This window comes from Rattus norvegicus, chromosome 1 (assembly GCF_036323735.1).
Source record: "Rattus norvegicus strain BN/NHsdMcwi chromosome 1, GRCr8, whole genome shotgun sequence".
NCBI classification, from domain to species: Eukaryota; Metazoa; Chordata; class Mammalia; order Rodentia; family Muridae; genus Rattus; species Rattus norvegicus.
The window spans coordinates 92949519-92967601 of NC_086019.1; the positions used below are offsets into that span (position 1 = coordinate 92949519).

The 18083-nt window shown below is 51.5% G+C and overlaps 2 protein-coding genes across 8 annotated transcripts; one reads left to right on the forward strand and one right to left on the reverse strand.

Annotated features, from left to right (window-relative positions):
• Positions 1-1242: 1242 nt before the first annotated feature.
• On the forward strand, positions 1243-11559 carry Sycn (syncollin). Of its 7 annotated transcripts, XM_039097703.2 has the most exons (5): positions 1244-1985; positions 5051-5217; positions 6915-7022; positions 10089-10526; positions 11396-11559. In XM_039097703.2, exons 4-5 carry the CDS (start codon positions 10132-10134, stop codon positions 11403-11405), a joined length of 405 nt encoding a protein of 134 aa, XP_038953631.1. In that variant the 5' UTR covers positions 1244-1985; positions 5051-5217; positions 6915-7022; positions 10089-10131; the 3' UTR covers positions 11406-11559. The 7 variants fall into 7 exon arrangements, with proteins under 7 accessions (XP_038953705.1, XP_038953631.1, XP_063136862.1 ...); XM_039097777.2 differs by lacking the exon at positions 6915-7022 and having other exon boundaries at positions 1243-1985; XM_063280792.1 differs by having other exon boundaries at positions 5051-7022.
• Positions 11560-13099: 1540 nt separating this feature from the next.
• Nccrp1 (NCCRP1, F-box associated domain containing) lies at positions 13100-16637 on the reverse strand. Its single transcript, NM_001134506.3, has 6 exons — positions 16309-16637; positions 15879-15941; positions 15745-15796; positions 14703-14798; positions 13911-14049; positions 13100-13782 (listed from the first exon to the last, which is right to left on the reverse strand). The coding sequence occupies exons 1-6, from the start codon at positions 16616-16618 to the stop codon at positions 13642-13644; spliced, it is 801 nt and encodes a 266-aa protein (NP_001127978.2). The 5' UTR covers positions 16619-16637; the 3' UTR covers positions 13100-13641.
• Between the last annotated feature and the right edge of the window lie 1446 nt (positions 16638-18083).

Consider the following 18083-nt stretch of genomic DNA (forward strand, 5'->3'; position numbering starts at 1 on the left):
GAGCAACTGGAATCTCAGGCAGGGCCGGAATAGCCTCACACCCTCCTTCCAGGGGAAGGTCACAGTCAACAGGCCTGTGCCTTTCCAATTGTAATTGATTAGTTAATTTTTGAGACAGGTTCTTACTGTGTAGCCCTGGCTGATCTAGAACTCACTATGTAGATCAGGCTAGCCTGGAATACTTCTCAATCCTCCTACCTCTACCTTCTGAATGCTGGAATTAAAAGTTCTTATGCTTGGCTTGATCTGTATTGTATTTTTTAAATTATATTATGTTATACTATATTAATTTGGCTTGTGTGTGTGGAGGTAAGAAGATAATTTGTGCGAGTCAGACCTCTCCTTCAACCATGTGGGTCCCAGAGCACAAACTTAGTCATCAAACTTTATCCACTAAGCCATCTTGCTGGTCCAACAAGCCTGACCTTGAGGGTCTCTTTTGAGTAGTCACAGTGGCTCTGACAAAAATAAGAGTACTCTGTTCTGAGGGCTGTTCTTTAACAGTGGTGAGAGACAGACAGACAGACAGACAGACAGACAGACACACACACACACACACACACACGCACGATGAGAGAGAGGGAAAGGTTGTTCTGAGGGCTGTTCTTTAACAGTGGTGAGAGACAGACAGACAGACAGACAGACAGACACACACACACACACACACACACGCACGATGAGAGAGAGGGAAAGGTTGAACATGAATGGCTGAGGGTATCATAAGGGATTCTGGCAGCCACATCATGAGATCTGTCCCCACACGCGATGGCAGCAGCGGTTAACTGTTGGAGCGTATGAGTTGTCCAGAGTGTGGCTGCGTCTCTGTCACAGAGCCCAAGTCTGTGCACTACTGGCCAGCCTAGGAGCTGCTGCGTGTCTCTCTCTCTCGGGATGCCTGTGACACGTGTCTGTGTACTTCCATAGTAACTTCCTGTAGTTTTGGGCCGGCAGCAATGTCTCAAGCCATCCTCCAACTATCTGTGACTGGGTGGTTTACAAAGAATGGAGATGTTTGGGCTGGGGTGCCGTTCAGTGGTAAAACTGGCATACAATACATATGTGCTGCCCTGAGTCCTGCCCACCCCTCAGCAGTGGATGAGAAGTAAAACTAGAGGCAAAAAGATTGTGAGTTCAAGGCCAGCTTGGGCTACTTAGTGAGACTCAGGCACAAACAAAATGCAGGTTTGTGTTTTAGTTTGGGAGATTAGGAGACCTGGGAGCTTGGTGTTTGGTGAGCACTGCCTTCCTCTTCTCTGCCTCCGTCTGCTCAACTCACCGTGGAGCTGGGGCTGGTCTCGAACTCCTGATCCTCCAGCCTCTGCTGCTCCAAGTGCTAAGATTAACTGGTGTGTGTTGCCACACTCGGCTTCAAAGAAGATTCTCTTCAGCTCCAGTACCAGTGTGAGGGTTCTCCATGACCTACCCGAGTGTAGTTACTGGCTCCTAGAACCTACATATATTCAACTTTACAAGTCAGTGCCAAAATGTTTCTGTCAGAGTCTCTAACACATCCTTTCCCCTTAGAGTACACATCCCCCCACTTAAGCTAGTTTGAGTGGGTTTCTATTGCTTCCAATCAAAATGAATTTTAACCTACCTGAGCCATCAAAACCGACTACGGGATGACAGCCGTGTCTGTGATATTTCTCCTGAGAGATCCCTACTCCAACAGCTGCCATCTGCAGTGGTTTCCAGACTCGTGTGGAAATCTGTCACACCAACAGCATTGAAAGGTGAGGTCTGTTAGAGGTGACAACGTCATGATTATGTCACCATCACGAATGGCTGAAGGTGTCTGAGTGGGAGTGAAGTAGTTATTGGAGGAGCAGAGGCCTGAGAGTCTCTTCCTTCACACACACAGACGCCCTCTGCTGTTGCTGCTCAGTAAGGAAGTCCAAGATCCTGCTTAGGAGCTCACCTGTCATCTCAGCAGTTGGAGGCAGAGGCAGGAGGATCAGAGCTTTGAGACCAGCTTCAAATACACAGTGAGTTTGAGGCCAGTCCAGGCTATGAGAATTAAATTAAAAAGTGGGAACTGGGGAAGTGGCTTAGTGGGTAAAGTGCTTGTTGCCCAAATTTGAGGGCTCGAGTATAAAGCTAGGTGGTGGTGGTGTCCTGTGACCTCGGTGCTGGGAGAAGGAGGAAGGGGCAGAGACAGGTAGCTCCCTGAAAAATCACTGAAGTGCAGCTGGTGGTGAGCTCCAGTTTCAGTGAGAGACAAGATCTGAAAAATAAGGTGGGAGTGATAGAGGAGGACATTTAACCCATGTGCATGGATAAATGCATGCATGCGTGCATGCACACACTGCACATGCACACATACATCCTTCTGTATGCACATACACATTCACACACATGCATTCCTCCTGCATGCATACACACACACATAAACCTTTTGTATGCACATGAAGTCCTTTGGCATTCATGCACAGGTTTATACACACACACACACACACATACAAATGCAATCTCCTGCATGTACACACACACACACAACAGACACACATGCAGTCCTCCTGCATACACACACACAATTCTTTTGCATGTACACACAGTCCTCCTTCACATACACACACACACACATGCACACGCACACACACATTCAATTCTCCTGCATGCAAGGACAGACATACACATGCAACCCTCCTGCACGCACACACACACACACACACGTGCACACATATGCACACTCACACACAGACGCATGCATGCACACATGCACACAATCCTTTTGCCTCTGATTCTGAGTAGCTTAGATTACATGGGTACTAGCAGGCCCATCTTTTGGGTTCGTTGTGTTTGGTTCGGTGCTGTGTACTAAACCCTGGGCCCGTTTGCAGGCTGCTGACTTACACCTCTGAACTTCGTTTTTAATTACATTTTATTTCTCTGTGTGTGTGTCTGTCTGTCTGCCTAGCTTCCGTAGTCTGAGGCATCGCAGCGAAAGTAGTTCACACTTCCTTTTCCTTTCTTTGCAGATTTTAGCCTTCTCAGTAGAAGACTTGTTCCTCCTCTCTCCACTTGAGTTCTTTCACCTTTTACACAGGGGAGGGAGCAGCTAGCTCTGCCTCCTCTTTGGCAGGTCTGCATTGCCAGCACTGATCCTCTTGTGCTGCGAGGCTATGATTAAGTATGATTGAGTGAAATAAAGTTAACCCGACGCCCAGTCCTGATACCATGTTGCCTATTAAGTGACCAGTGGGCAGGGATGCCCTGGTCATAGTGAACATTCGGGGTCCAGCGAGAATGGAGCAGGACAGGTTTCTGTTCTGATGAATTGGAGTGAGGTGTAGTTAACAGACTGACTAGTACATTTGACACCCTGGTCCCTTCCCCAGGACTGAGAGATAAACAATAAAACTTAGATGGAATTGGAGTAAAGTAGCTCAGTGGCAGAGCCCCTGCCTAGAATCCCCCCCAGGGAGGGGCTGGGGGCGTGGCTCGTTGGTAGAGCCCCTGCCTAGACTCCCCCAGGGAGGGGCTGAGGGCGTGGCTCGTTGGTAGAGCCCTTGCCTAGAATCCCCCAGTGAGGGGCTGGGGGCGTGGCTCAGTGGTAGAGCCCTTGCCTAGAATCCCCCAGGGAGGGGCTGGGGGCGTGGCTCAGTGATAGAGCCCCTGCCTAGAATCCCCCAGGGAGGGGCTGGGGGCGTGGCTCAGTGGTAGAGCCCCTGCCTAGAATCCCCCACTGAGGGACTGGGGCGTGGCTCAGTGGTAGAGCCCCTGCCTAGAATCCCCCAGTGAGGGGCTGGGGGCGTGGCTCAGTGATAGAGCCCCTGCCTAGAATCCCCCAGTGAGGGGCTGGGGGCGTGGCTCAGTGATAGAGCCCCTGCCTAGAATCCCCCACTGAGGGACTGGGGGCGTGGCTCAGTGGTAGAGCCCCTGTCTAGACTCCCCCAGGGAGGGGCTGGGGGCGTGGCTCAGTGGTAGAGGACTTAGGTAGCGTGCATAAAGCAATGACCTCCATCCCCAGTACCACAAAAAAATCCTAATAACACACACACTTTGGCACTTTTACATACACATCCCTCTCCAAGTAAGTGGAGGAAGTCAAAATAAATGAACACAACATCTAAGCTGGGAGGCCGAGGCAAAGGCTCAGAAGTTCCAAGCGAGCACTTGCTGCTCTTACGGAGAACCTGTATTCCGATCCTCAGGCTCCACATCAGGTGGCTCTCAGTCCTTGCTGCTCCATCTCCAGGGACTCTAATACTCTCTTCTCCCTTTAGAGCACTCACAGGCACGCGCACACACCCACTCACTCTCACACACACATTAAGAAAGAGAGAAGTCTCTTAAAGAAGCTCCTGCAATGTATCCCACAGTGGCGGTTCTGCCCACAGGGACTACATCTATAATACAGATGACATCATGTAGTATGTCATCTCCATCCAGTGGTGTAAGTGACCCGTGACATTTGCACAACTCCATGACACAGTTCTCAGGATCTTTCCGCTGGTTAAGCAATGGGTGCCTGAGGAACCACGTGTCCTGGGTACCTGTCATTCCTCAGCAATCGTGGCGACCATGGCCTAAGGTATCAGGGATGGTTTGCAGATTTTTCTGTGTGCGTGAAACACATTCAACATTTTCATTTACATTAAAAAAAAAAGCACTTTTCAGGGCTGGAGAGGTGGCTCGGTGGTTAAGAGCACTGACTTCTCTTTTGGAGGACCCGGGTTCAATTCCCAGCAACCACAACTGTCTGTAACTCCAATTCCAGGAGGTTGGACACCCTCACACAGACATACAAGCAGGGGAAACACCAATGCACATAAAATAAAACCAAATAAACGGAATCTTCTGGTAAAAACACAGACAGCCCTTTTTCTCTTGCTTTCTGTTTTGTGTGCCTGGCTGTCTTGCCTGTTTCCATGTCTGTAACCCACATCTGTGCACTGCTGACAGAGTGGGTCGCATCCCGGGAACTGCAGTTACAGATGCTCTCAGCTGCCATTTGGATGCTGGGAATTGAACCAGGGGTGTCATGAACAGCACCAAGTGCTCTTAGCATCTGTGCTATCTCTCTAGTGCCCCACTTACTTTGAGACAGGTCTGTTTGTGTAGCCCGGGCTGGCCTAGAAGAACTCTGCCTCCTCCTGAGTGTTGGGATTAAAGGTTCGTGTGAGAATATGCTTGCGAGTGGGAGTACAGACGCCATGACATATATGTGGACATCGGAGGGCACCATTAGGAATTCTTTCCTTCTACCACATGTGGGTGAGTTCCAAGATTCGAACTTCGGTTGTTGGGTTTGTCAGCAAGCACCTTCACTCACTGAGCCATCTCCCTGCTCCAGCTGGGTCATTTAAACCCTTTGTCATCCACAATGGTATTCATGCATAGTGATTGCTCTGAATGAGATGCAGCCCTCTTTCTCCCAGGGGTGATATCACATGGGCAGCAATCTCCTTTTTTCTGGGCTGCTGGAAAAATGTCGAATCAAGGTTGTGAGATCTAAAAGGAGGGTTTCTTTTACTAATCAAAACGTATCAGTGGAAATTTTAAAACGAAAAAAAAAAAGAAAGAAAGAAAGAAAGAAAGCCAACTTTTCTTCCCACTGCATTCCCAGAATCCTTTGCAACATGCCTGTTAGAACCCCTTTCACATGGTGTCTGAATTATCGATTTAACGTCTGGCTCTCTCAGAGGCTCGTGGATTCCTCAAGGGCAAGGTGTTCTTGCATTCTTCCTGGAAAGATGTGTGAGAAGACATTTATTTTTCTACACTTTGGCTAGTGTCTGTGAACACGCGGTGAGGAGGTTTGTTAGTGGAGACGCTGAGCGTAGAGTCACACAAGTCAGTGAGATGTGGATGTGAGGAGTTGTATGAGTGAGATTTTCATGGAGTGTGAAGCTGGAGTGAGTGAGGAGTGTCCTGATTGCATTGGGACCTGGAAGTTGGTGACGGTTTCTCTCTAGGCCTATATATTAAATCTGTGTCTGTCACACTACACTCTGAGTGTGCTGCCTTTAGACTCCCCCAGTGAGGGGCTGGGGGCGAGGCTCAGTGGTAGAGCCCCTGCCTAGAATCTCCCAGTGAGGGGCTGGGGGCGTGGCTCAGTGGTAGAGCCCCTGCCTAGAATCCCCAGTGAGGGGCTGGGGGTGTGGCTCAGTGGTAGAGCCCCTGCCTAGAATCTCCCAGTGAGGGGCTGGGGGCGTGGCTCAGTGGTAGAGCCCCTGCCTAGACTCCCCCAGTGAGGGGCTGGGGGCGTGGCTCAGTGGTAGAGCCCCTGCCTAGAATCCCCCAGTGAGGGGCTGGAGAATGGTTTGGGGGTAGAGTGCTTGCTTAACACATCTGTGACCCTGCACAGCACAAGGGGAAAGACAGCAATAGCAAAAGCACCACAGACTGGATGACCAGCGTCTTTCCCTCCGCCTGCATGTGTGTAGGGTCGGGGTGCTGTGCCATGGCCTTCTCTGTGGTTCCTATGGGGGCGTCAGTGTGAATCATGTTCTTGTCCCTTCCCAGGTCTCCACACCCTGTGTCTTATGTTCCTGGAACCCTTCTGGGTAGATGCAGACTGTACCACACTTTGGTATCTTTGGCTCTGTGCCCATAGAGCCAAGAGTGGGGCTCCATGACCCTGAAGTCCAGAAGGTGCTCTGGGAAGCTAACAGCTGGAGATTAGATTTCAGGAATCATGAGACTGGAAGGAGGGATCAAGACCAGTGTGTGCTCTGGGGCAGGGCCAAGCTCTCAGCCTCGCACTAAAACGGTGCCGACACCCAAGCTGACCCGCAGGTCCCCGCCTCAGGCCCCGCACAGTTATACACACAATTTCGTATCTATCCCACATTTTCTATTAGGTATTCGTAGTATATTGATAAATAACGATGGAATGGGTTGTTTGTAGTGGTTTAGCGACATTACAAATGACATCGTTGATTAATATTATCGTCTATGATTTCACAAAGGCCAAGAAGAAACTGGGGCTCAGAAAGATTAAGAGCCCCTGCTCAAAGTCACTCAGAAAGTACACAGCAGAGGACAGATCCGAGCTCCAGAGCTGGGAAGACGGCTCAGTGAGTAAAGGGCTTGCCTTATAGGCATGAGGACAGGGGTCCTGGTGTGCAAGCCTATGACCTTATTACTGTGGGTGCAGGGGCATGAAGGAGATGGGTGTGGACCCAGGAGAGCTTGCGCCGTAGTCAATTCTGTTACGTTTGGCTTTATTGAAATTATATTTATTATTACTGTTTGTAGGTACATGAGGTGGGGGAAGCGGGAGGAGGCCATAGGAGACCATTGTGGAACTGGTGTGTTTTTTCCTTTCACCTTTATGTAAGTTATGTGCATATGTGTAGTGTGTGCACATGTGCATGTGTACATGGAGAGGTCAGAGGTCAACTTCCAGTGCTGTCCTCATTCACACTTTATTTTTTTATTTTTTTTTTTTTGCTTTTTTAAAAAAGTGTCTCATTATGCAGGCCTGGATGGCTGCCCAGAACTTGTTAGACCAGGCTAGCCTCAGACTCACAGATATCCACTTGCCTCTGCATCCCGAGTGCTGGGATTAAAGTGAACATCACTGTTCAGCTCTCTATTTGTTTTCCTTTTTAAAAATTTTAATCATGGGGCTGGGGATTTAGCTCAGTGGTAGAGCGCTTACCTAGGAAGCGCAAGGCCCTGGGTTCGGTCCCCAGCTCCGAAAAAAAGAACCAAAAAAAATTTTTTTTAATCATTTGCTCTACATGTATGGGTGCCCCATGTGTGTACCTAGTACCTGTGAAGACCAGAAGATAGCACTGGATCCACTAGAATCGGAGCTACAGGCAACTGTAAGCCATCGTGTGGGTTCTGGAAATCGAGCCCAGGTCCTCTGGCAGTGCTCTTAACTGTTGAGCCGTTCTTCCAGCCTCCATCCACTTATTTTTGAAACGGGGTCTTTCAGGAACCTGGGGGGTCACCAGTTCAGCTAGTATGCCCACTGGCGAGCAGGGGCTCTACTTGTCTCTGCCTCCCCAGCCCCGGGCTCACAGTTCTACTTTAACAGTGGCTATTTCCATCGGTGCTGGGATCCAAACTCCGGTCCCTGTGTTTGCAGGGTTTTCGTACGTGGTGGTGCTAGAGATGAGCCTCTCACACGTGCTAGGCTCACCCTCCATCACTGACTTCCATTCCAGGCACTAAAACACACTATCAATCAGTGTTGAAAAAAGTACTGCCCATTTTCCAGGCAAAGAAACTGTGTGGAGTGGCGGTGCATGTCTGTAACACAGCACTAGAGAGGCAGAGACAGGAGGATGACTGTAAGTTCCTACCTCAGAAAACTAAAAGAGGAGGAGGGGGGAGAAGGAGAGGGAGAGGGAGAGGGCGAGGAAGAAGAAGAAGAAGAGGAGGAGGAGGAGGAGGAGGAGGAGGAGGAGGAGGAGGAGGAGAAGGAGAAGGAGAAGGAGAAGGAGAAGGAGAAGGAGAAGAAGAAGAAGAAGAAGAAGAAGAAGAAGAAGAAGAAGAAGAAGAAGAAGAAGAAGAAGAAGAAGAAGAAGAAGAAGAAGAAGAAGAAGAAGCAGCTTTATGGATGGCTGTGGTGGCACACACCTAGAGGAAGGAGGGAAGGAAGGACAGAAGGGATGGAGGAGGGAGAGAGGAAGAGGAGGAAGAAGAGGTGGAAAGGGGGAAGAAGAGGAGGTGGAGGAGGAAGAAGAGGGGGAAGAGGAGGAAGAAGAGGGAAGGCCTCCAGTTGTGGCTGAAGTATAGCTAGACTGAGGCTGTGGGTTCTATACCCAGAACCACACACAAACATAACTCCAGCCTTTGAGGGAAGGGTGAGGGCAGGGGACCCCTGTCCTCTCCTCTGCTTGTGCTTCCCTGTGGAGGGAGGGGTGGAAGCAGAGACTCATCTCTTTTTGTCAGTTTGTAGACGCTCCTTACATGATAGTCTAGAATTTGGAAGCCCTTTCTAACTCACTAAATTGCTTATTTAATTAAGTTACTATCCTTAGCCCTTTGGGTTCTACAAACAGTCTTTCTTTCTAGCCCAGGTTGGCCCACAGCTCCCTCTCCTCCTACCTCAGGTTCCTCAGTGCTGGGATTTGATGTCTGTGCCAACATTTTCAGCTGCCTTTCCCTTTATCTTTCTCTTCCCTTTTTATGTGCCCATGTGCATGTGTGTGGCATATGCACATATGTGTGGGATATGCATTAGTGCGCATGCGTACACAGAGGCCAGAGGAGGACCGGTCTATCTATTCTGATCCATCACCAAAGTGTCCTCAAGACGTGGGGTCTCTCACTGAACCTGGAGCTAGCTTGCCAGTCAGCAAGTCCCAGCCATCCTCCTGCCTCTGTCCTCTGCAGTGCTGGTGTTACAGATGCACAGGGCAACATTCCCATGGGTGCTTGGGGCTCAGAACTCAGGTTTCCTTGCTAAGCCACCTCTCCAGACCTGACTTTTCTTATTAAAAACATTTGATTTATTTTTTAATTATGTGTATGCACGTATGTCTCTGTGGGTGTATGTGTGTGTGATTGCAAGGTGCCCATAGAGGCCAAAAGTGATTTGTCCCCTGCACTACAGTCTTCTTCAAGGATCTAAACCTCTTGAGTCATCTCCTATCTGTCTACCTACCTATCTACCTACCTATCCATCTATCTATCTATCTATCTATCTATTATCTATCTATCTATCTATCTATCTATCTATCTATCTATCTATTATCTATCTATCTATCTATCTATCTATCTATCTATCTATCTATCTATCTCCCATTCACCCAAGATCCCAAATACATCCCAAGGTAGCCTCCAACTTGCTTTGTAGCTAAGGGTAGCCTTGAGCTCCTGATCCCCCTGCCTCTACCTCCTCATTCCTCTCCCTACCACAGCTACTCTGTAAACACCAGCAAAGGATCAAATCCCAGGCTTCCTGAGTGCTAGGCCAACACTCTGAGTAACATCTCCAACCTCTTGACTGTCTTATACCAGTCAGACTCCAAGACATAGAGTCTTATTTCCATCTTGTATTTACTGTTCAGTGATGTGAGGTTTTCCCACGCTGATCAGTGAGGTTTCTGGCGCCTAGGGCAAGGGGGCGGGTCCTTGTTCCTCCTCACTCTTTATCTCACAGCTTCTCTCTTCCCATGGGTCAGATACATAAATGCAGCTCAGATCTCTCCGTTGTCCATTGTCACCATGTCCCCGCTGTGCCTGCTGTTGCTGGCTTTAGCCCTGGTGGCTGTCCCCGGTGCCCGAGGCGCTTGTCCAGTGCCCGCAGACCTGAAGAAGTCAGATGGGACGCGCACGTGCGCCAGGCTCTATGAGAACAGTGACCCCTACTATGACAACTGCTGCCAGGGGCCTGAACTGTCTGTGGATCCAGGCACCGACCTGCCCTACCTGCCCTCGGACTGGTCTAACTCGGCATCTTCTCTGGTAGTGGCCCAGCGCTGCGAGCTCACCGTGTGGTCTCTCCCTGGTAAACGTGGCAAGACACGCAAGTTCTCTACGGGTAGCTACCCTCGACTGGAAGAGTACCGCAAAGGCATCTTTGGAACCTGGGCCAAGTCCATCTCTGGCCTCTACTGCAAGTGAGTCCCTACCCAGTCCCACCACCCAAACCCAAGTCTCCCCCAGAACGGAGACCCCCAGAAAGGTAGATTTCCCCTTAGAGACTGCTCCTGGAGGCCCCATTTCTGAGTGTACCCCCAGACTAGTCCTGTCATTTTCCTTCTTATGTCCCTTGGCCCCCCAGTCTCTTTTTTTGGGGGGTTCTTTTTTCCGGAGCTGGGGACCGAACCCAGGGCCTTGCGCTTCCTAAGCAAGCGCTCTACCACTGAGCTAAATCCCCAACCCCGGCCCCCCAGTCTCTTAGACAAACTCTAGGCTCCCCATACTAGGAAACTGACACCCCACCAACTTGTGTCTCCTTCTAGAAGCCTTTTCACTTTGGTATTGCGCTAGTTCTGCATTTGTATGAGGTTTCCTGGCCTCAGAATGAGGAGGTCACTGGTTCCTCTGGGGCCCTTAGAACCCCTAAGCCAGCCCTGCCTCATTACATTTGAAAGTCCCTAGATCCAACTCTGAGACTTAAAAACTCTCAGGCTTCAAGACCTTGAAATCTTGAAGATCAGTCTGGTTTAACCTTCCACCCCCACCCACTCTGTCTACATCAGCCCCAAACCCAGAAACCATTCGTAGACCTCCCAGACCCAATCCTGGCGGGGGGGTCCCCAGGTCCAGCAATCATCCTAAGATCCACAGACCTCGGGTATTTTCTATTTCACTGTAACAGCACCCCAAGCCAGCCCAGCAGAATCCCTCAAAAAATCACCAGCCCCCCAAACCTCTCATCCCAGGACCCCCAGAGCGAAGCCTTGAACCCTCAGACCTTCCCACATGTACAGAACATCTCTGTCCTGACCTTCCCCCCTGTCGAGAATTCATGTTTCTATTACAGGTGCTATTGATGCCTTGAGGGTCTGTCGTCTCTGATTCTGCACAGTGCTGAGCCTTACCCAGTCTGTCCTTGGGGATTGCTCTGACCCCAAGAGCCAGGAGGCAAGATGGCCCCATTACCTGCTATCAGAGCTTCCCTATAATACAGCCCTGGTGAAGTTATAACCCTGTGTGACATCTGCGTGTGTTTGAGACCCAACACCCAGGACTGGACAGGGGCGAGCAGAGTGATCAGATCTGAGTCAGGCCATACTGGGACACAGTCTTAGATCATAACTTAGGGTTGGGATGAACAAAGGCATGGGGGGGGGCAGTGCACAAGGGCGAGCACTGCGGGCTGCAGTCTAAATATTTAAAAACTTCCTGTTTACTTCTGGTAAATATCTCTCTGCCCATGGGGGAGTTACAGACTCTCGACATTAATGCCTAGAACATCAGGGTCACTTTAGGACCTTGTGCCAGGTTAGAACTACCATGTATTGGATGATGTGGTAGAGGCAGAGGCTGTACCACTGAGCCACGCCCCCAGCCCCTCACTGGGGGATTCTAGGCAGGGGCTCTACCACTGAGCCACGCCCCCAGCCCCTCACTGGGGGATTCTAGGCAGGGGCTCTACCTCTAAGCACGCCCACATCCCTCTCTGCTTTTTATTCTGGAACAGGTTCTAACTAAGTTGCCCAGCTTATCTTTAAAGATTTATTTATCATATATTAGAACACTGCAGCTGTCTTCAGACACACCAGAAGAGGGCATCGGATCTCATTACAGATGGTTGTGAGTCACCATGTGGTTGCTGGGAATTGAACTCAGGACCTCTGGAAGAGCAGTCGGTGCTCCTAACCCCTGAGCCATCTCTCCAGCCCCTCAGGTTATCTTTTAACTTGAGATCCCTTCACCTCAGCCTCCATAGTAGCTGGACTTCAAGACTTGACACTGGATTGTTAATTAAATTTAATGTCCCTGCCCCGACATATGGAAGACACTTTAGTTCAAATTTATGTTTCTGTTCGGGTTGTCATCTGTTTCACCTTTGCCCCAGGCCTGGGGACTCTTAATGGCTGTCTGGTTTGGGCGAGTCTGGAACGTCCTGGGCAGAGAGGTGGGAAGAGCTTGGCAGGAACAAAATCCAGGGTAGATTGGAGATGGGGCTGGGATTTGGGAAGATTCTGAGAGTTAAGGGATGAGGGAGAACAGTAAGTGGGAATTCTTCAGGAGCACACACGGGGTGGGGGTAGAAAAAGATCAGCTGTCAGGGGCCTATGAGACGGATTAGCACAGAAAGGGGCTTGTAACCAGCCCTGACCACCTCACTTAGGCTCCAGCACCCACAAGCTAGAAGGAAAAATTAGAGGTCAGACCAGACCCCGCGGTGCAGACATGTAACCTCAGCTACTCAAAAGGCTGAGGCAGAAGATTGAAAATTAAAAGCCAGCCTGGGCCACTTAACTAGACCCTGTTACAGAATTTCAATAAGTAAAAGAGAAAACAAAATGGGGATATAGTTCAGTGGTACAGAACTTGTCCAGGATACATAAAAAGAACCTGAGTTCAATTCCCAGCACTACAGAACAAGAGTCAGAGGTCACGGTCAATGGAAAAAGATCCGGAGGTCACAGAAGTACCCAGAGTTCAAGACCTGGCTGAGTGGGTGGGATGTGGACTGAGGGGATCCTAATGAACAGAGAGCAGGCAGACGACCCGCCTCTTAGAGCTCTGTGTTCTTAGAGTCTCTCTCCAAAGGTTTATTCAGCCATGTGAGACAAGCAGTTGATGTGCAGGGGATGGCCCCTGCCCAGAGTCACACATTCAAGGAGGCAAGGAGATGTCAAAGGAAACCTCGGGGGCCAAACAGGATCTGAGAGACCTGAGCGGGGAGAAATTGTTAGGAAGGAGCTGGGCAGAGCAGGCGGGGCCATGGGTGAAGGAGAAGTAGGAGGGGGCGTGTAAGGGTCATGAAGGAGAGGAAAGGTCAGAAGGATGAGGAGGTCAGGGAGCTGAAGAGGGGTCAGGCAGAAGGTAAGGGGAGTCAGGGGGTGAGGAGGGGTAAGGAGCATGAGGAGGATCGGGCGAATGAGGGGTTGGGGTGAGGAGGGTTCGGGGGTGAGGAGGGGTCAGACTATTGCTAAGCACACACATAAAAGGGCAGAAGCCAGGAAGCCTCAAAGACATGCCAAGGGCTCGGAGGTGACGAACATCAGGGACTTCCAAAGGATTGATCACGTCAGACCTGGAGAGCCTGGTTAGAGGTCACTCCCGGAGCTGCACAGACACGGAGGAGTCGGTCACCCTTGTCCTCCGCAGTCCCCCAGGCTCCATGCGGTTCTTCGTCTTGTGCTGGAAGTGGACAAAACGCACTCCGGGGCCGTACTGGCGGAAGACGTGGGACACCTGTGGCAGCCCAGAGTTAGGAAGAAAGTCTCACCCGGGTCCCACAGCCTGCTGGCGTCCCTTCCTCCCTTTGCCTAAGGTCTTGGTAGAGAACACCTGTGTGGGCAGGGACCTGGCGCACATCTCACCTGAACCCAGCGGCCAGGGGGTCCTCTCCCATTGGTCCGAGGGGCCACGTGGTGCTGGGCAATGACGGTGCGGCGGTCAGCTGCTAGCAGCCAGACATGCAGCTCATAAACACACTGGTCTAGGCGGCTGTCCTCGAACCTGGAGGAGGTTCAGATTTTGACTGCCATGCAGCCACAACAGCATCTCATCCCTGAGCCCTGGTCTTAAGCCCAGCCCCACAACTCTCCATCTAACTTCCCAGCCCTGGGCTGGCAGAGACCAAGTCAACCCCATGCTCTGTTCTCTGAGGCCTACTGTCCAGGGGACGAGTAGACAGGTCACCAATAGTGATGGCTACATATGTAGATGGAGGTGTACAGGCAGACGTTGAGGTGAGATGGGGTACAGGCAGAGGGTAAGAACAGAATGAGAGTGTTGGTAGAGTTTAGGGGTAGGGTGGGCAATGCAGGGTAGTGGAGCGAATTCATAGATGGCCTCTCCATATGACTGGAGGAGGCTTCCAGTTGGAGCTGTGTGTAAGAAACTCTCTCCTTAATAGGAGGAACATGAGTCAGAGAATCAGAGGGGCACACACAGGCTTCGGTGGATAAAAGGAACAGCTGGGGCCAGAGGGAACCCATCTAGCTGTCATCTGAAAGATACAAAGGTTGGGGCCAGAGGAGAGCAGGACCGGGTGAGACCACAGTGTCAAGGGGTGTTAATGAGGGACTCAGGCCCTGGGGAGCAAGGAAGCCTGAGCTCTGGGGAGCCTGGGATGGCATGATCGGGCAGTCAGGTAGGGCGGGGCACACCAGTCCATGATGGTGATGTCAGGCTGTTCGTCATCCAGCAGCTCCTCCCACAGCTTCTTGGCCAGCAGGTTCACACATTGCTCCTTCACTGTCCAGCTGCAGACAAACAAGAGAAGAGATGGGTCTGACAATCCCATAATCCTGAGGTCTCTCGGGGAGCAGGAAGCATGGTGACAGGGCTCTAGGTATGGCAGGACACCCTACCCTTCAGCCCCCACCCTCCTGCACTTGAGGATCTGACATTCTTGGTCCCCAGGAGACTCTAGAGAACAATAAACACAAACCCTCTGTTCCCGGAGAAAGCTGACACTTAAGGTGAGGACTGGATCCAGGCCTGGAATCTCAGCTACCCTAGTGGCTGTGTTAGAGGATTGGAAGTTCAAGGCCTACTTGAGCAGCTTAGCAAGACCCTACCTCAAAACAAACAAACAACTAGGAGGATAGCTCAGTGGTAGAGCCCCTGCCTAGAATCCCCCAGTGAGGGGCTGGGGGCGTGGCTCAGTGGTAGAGCCCCTGCCTAGAATCCCCCAGTGAGGGGCTGGGGGCGTGGCTCAGTGGTAGAGCCCCTGCCTAGAATCCCCCAGTGAGGGGCTGGGGGCGTGGCTCAGTGGTAGAGTCCCTGCCTAGAATCCCCCAGTGAGGGGCTGGGGGCGTGGCTCAGTCCAAAATAAAAAAATCACTAGAGATTTATCTAGTTTAAGGGATACTTTAATCAGTTCGTTCAAAAACAAAGTTAGAAAAGATGGGCTTTGACTCTGAGCCCCTGAATCACACCCTCTCATCCACTGTTCCAAAGCTGGACTGGAGCTGTGACCCTTTCCTAGGCAAAGAGTGTAGATCGAGGTTTATTAAACACCTACTGTGTGCTGGTCAGACATCTTGGGCGCCTATATTGCATCTTTCATAGGCATCCAGTTATGACTAAGCCTGTCACCAGAGCAAAAAAGGGAGGCCCCTCTGCAGGCACCTCAGCAAAGAAAACTAGAGAGGAGAGCAATTCCTCCTCCCCCAACTCCCACCCCCAGGCCTTGTGGCAACTCACCTGAGGGGTCCCTGGAGGTTCTCAGTAGTAATGTACCATCCACGGAAATTACCTGGCCAGTGATGAAGAAAGAGGGGTTGGTGGGACGTTCCTTGAAGGGCACCATCCTCCCGGGCAGAGCCCCCAGTGCTTACCCAGCTCCTTCAGAGGTTTCCGGGTGGGACCCGTAGGGGGCGCCGGCTGGTAGATGTTAATGCCTGAATCACACAAGGGAATGGCGCCTCAGGCCAGTGCCCACCTCCTCCTCCTACCCCTGGGGCTATACTGGAAGGGCAGGAACCCGAGCCGGGCTAGACCAGCCTAGCCCGGACTAAGGATGTTGGTGGGCGGTTATAGTGAGTCTCTGGAGCTCTGGAAGAAATCTAGAGAAAGGGGCCAAAGAGGGAGAGAAACAGAGACAGACAGACACACAGGGACAAGATGCAGAGTAGAACAGAGATAAATGTGCAATGACAGACGGGACAGAGATGCCTGCCGAGAGAAAGAAACAGGAGCTACAGAGAAAGATGAAGAGACCGAGCTTTTGAGCAGCGCGCCAGGGGGTCTCCAGGCTGCATCCCCCACCTTCCGGGTTGGGTGAGTTGAGGAGGTTGCGGTAGAGTGGCCGCTCCAGGAACAGCAGCTTCCAGCTGATGCTCGGGGGCAGCTCCAGCTTCCCGCTCACGGGTCCCCATTCTTCTACCAGCAGCTGCCTGGCTTCAAACTCAGTCGGTGCATTGGGCTGAGGAAGCTCAGGGGTCTCCGGGGACGTGGGAGACCTTGGGGACGGAGGTGGTGGTGGGGACTGAGGATGCGGTGGCAGCTCCTCGGAGTTCTGGGACCCCTCGGCTTCCATCCTGCCACTGAGCGCGTCTCTGTCCGGTATCTTCTCCATCCCTAAGGTTTGGACGACTGGGTCGTGGTTCCTAGGATCCAGGTTAACTGGGGGTGGAGGGGCGGGGCAAGCCATCAGGTATTTAAGAGAGGGCGTGTTAGGGGAAGGATCTGAACCCCGGGGGGCCTCCTCCCTCAGACCAGGAGACCAGCTTGCAAGATCCTCCTCCTCCTGACCTAGTGTTTCACCCCCCACCCCCACCCCACCCCAGCCTTCCTCCCTCAGACCCAGTGGTCCAGGCAAGAGCCTCCTCCCTCAGAACGGGTCCAGTCCCGCCCCGTCAACATCTAATTCTTCTGCCCCAGATTCCCCAGGGCCAGCTGAGGACCTCGCCTGACTCCAGGGGCTAATGTCAAGCTCTCTAATGATGTGTATCCTCCTTAAGGCTGGCCTGGCAAAACTGAGGCCACTTAAAGCCGACGCCTCCCTTTTCCCCTCCTCATCCCATGTGGGGCTCGGAATGGGTAGGGGTCCAGTCTCAGGCTCTCTCCTGGGACACACTTGAGGCACTCGGATAATTTTTTTTTTTTTTTTTTTTTTTTTGGTCTTGGAAAACGAACTGGATTAATCAGACTGAGGTTGGAAGCATAGATGAGGAATGGGGTATCAGAGGGAGTCCAGGAGGGTCTGGAGGCAGTAGCCCCTGACTCTTCCCCTCCCCCTGGGTAATTTTGTCCCTCCAGCGGAGACAGGACTTTGAAGCATGAGGAACCTGAAGGGCCAGATACCCAAGGCCACTTCCTGTCTGTGGCCCCATTCCTCGCCCGGTCTGGTTCTCCCTAAGCAGACACAGAGACCATCAGCAGTGGGGAGCCTTGGTGCCTCTGCTTGCCAGGAGTGCTCCTCAACTCATTCCACTAACGAAGAGGAGGAGTGGACGATGGGTCGGGTCAGTCGTTAATAAGCAGATAGGTGGCCCCGAATTCTCCAGTCCTCATCTGGGACAACAGCCCTGGGCCAGCTACTACTGGCTTCTTTTGTTGTTGTTGATGTTATTTGGGGGCTTTTATATGTTTTTTTTTTTTCAGACAAAGCCTCTTGGCCCAGGCTGTTTCTTTGAACTTGCTATGTAGCCCAGGCTAGCTTTTCTGCCTCCATCTGCCAAATGATGTGCACAAGCTTGTGCCACCGTGTCGTCCTGTGCGTGCTACCATTCCATCCCCAGCCTATCTCCTCCCAGACCAGGCCCTCACACGTCCACACTGCAGTCCAACAGGAAGTGGAGCTCTTGCTCTAGCCCATAAGTGGGGTAAGCTATCCCATCTCAATATCCATGTCCCTAGAAAGTCCACCCTGTTGTCACACCCATCTTGTCAATGAAGAAACAGAGACACAGAGAGGTCCAGTGACTCACTTGAGGTTGCACAGACACACAGGAAGTCCCAGGTATGCTCAACAGCCTTCAGATTTAAATCAAGGAACTCATGGTGATGTGGAGAGTTAAACCCATTCAACTTCCCAAAAG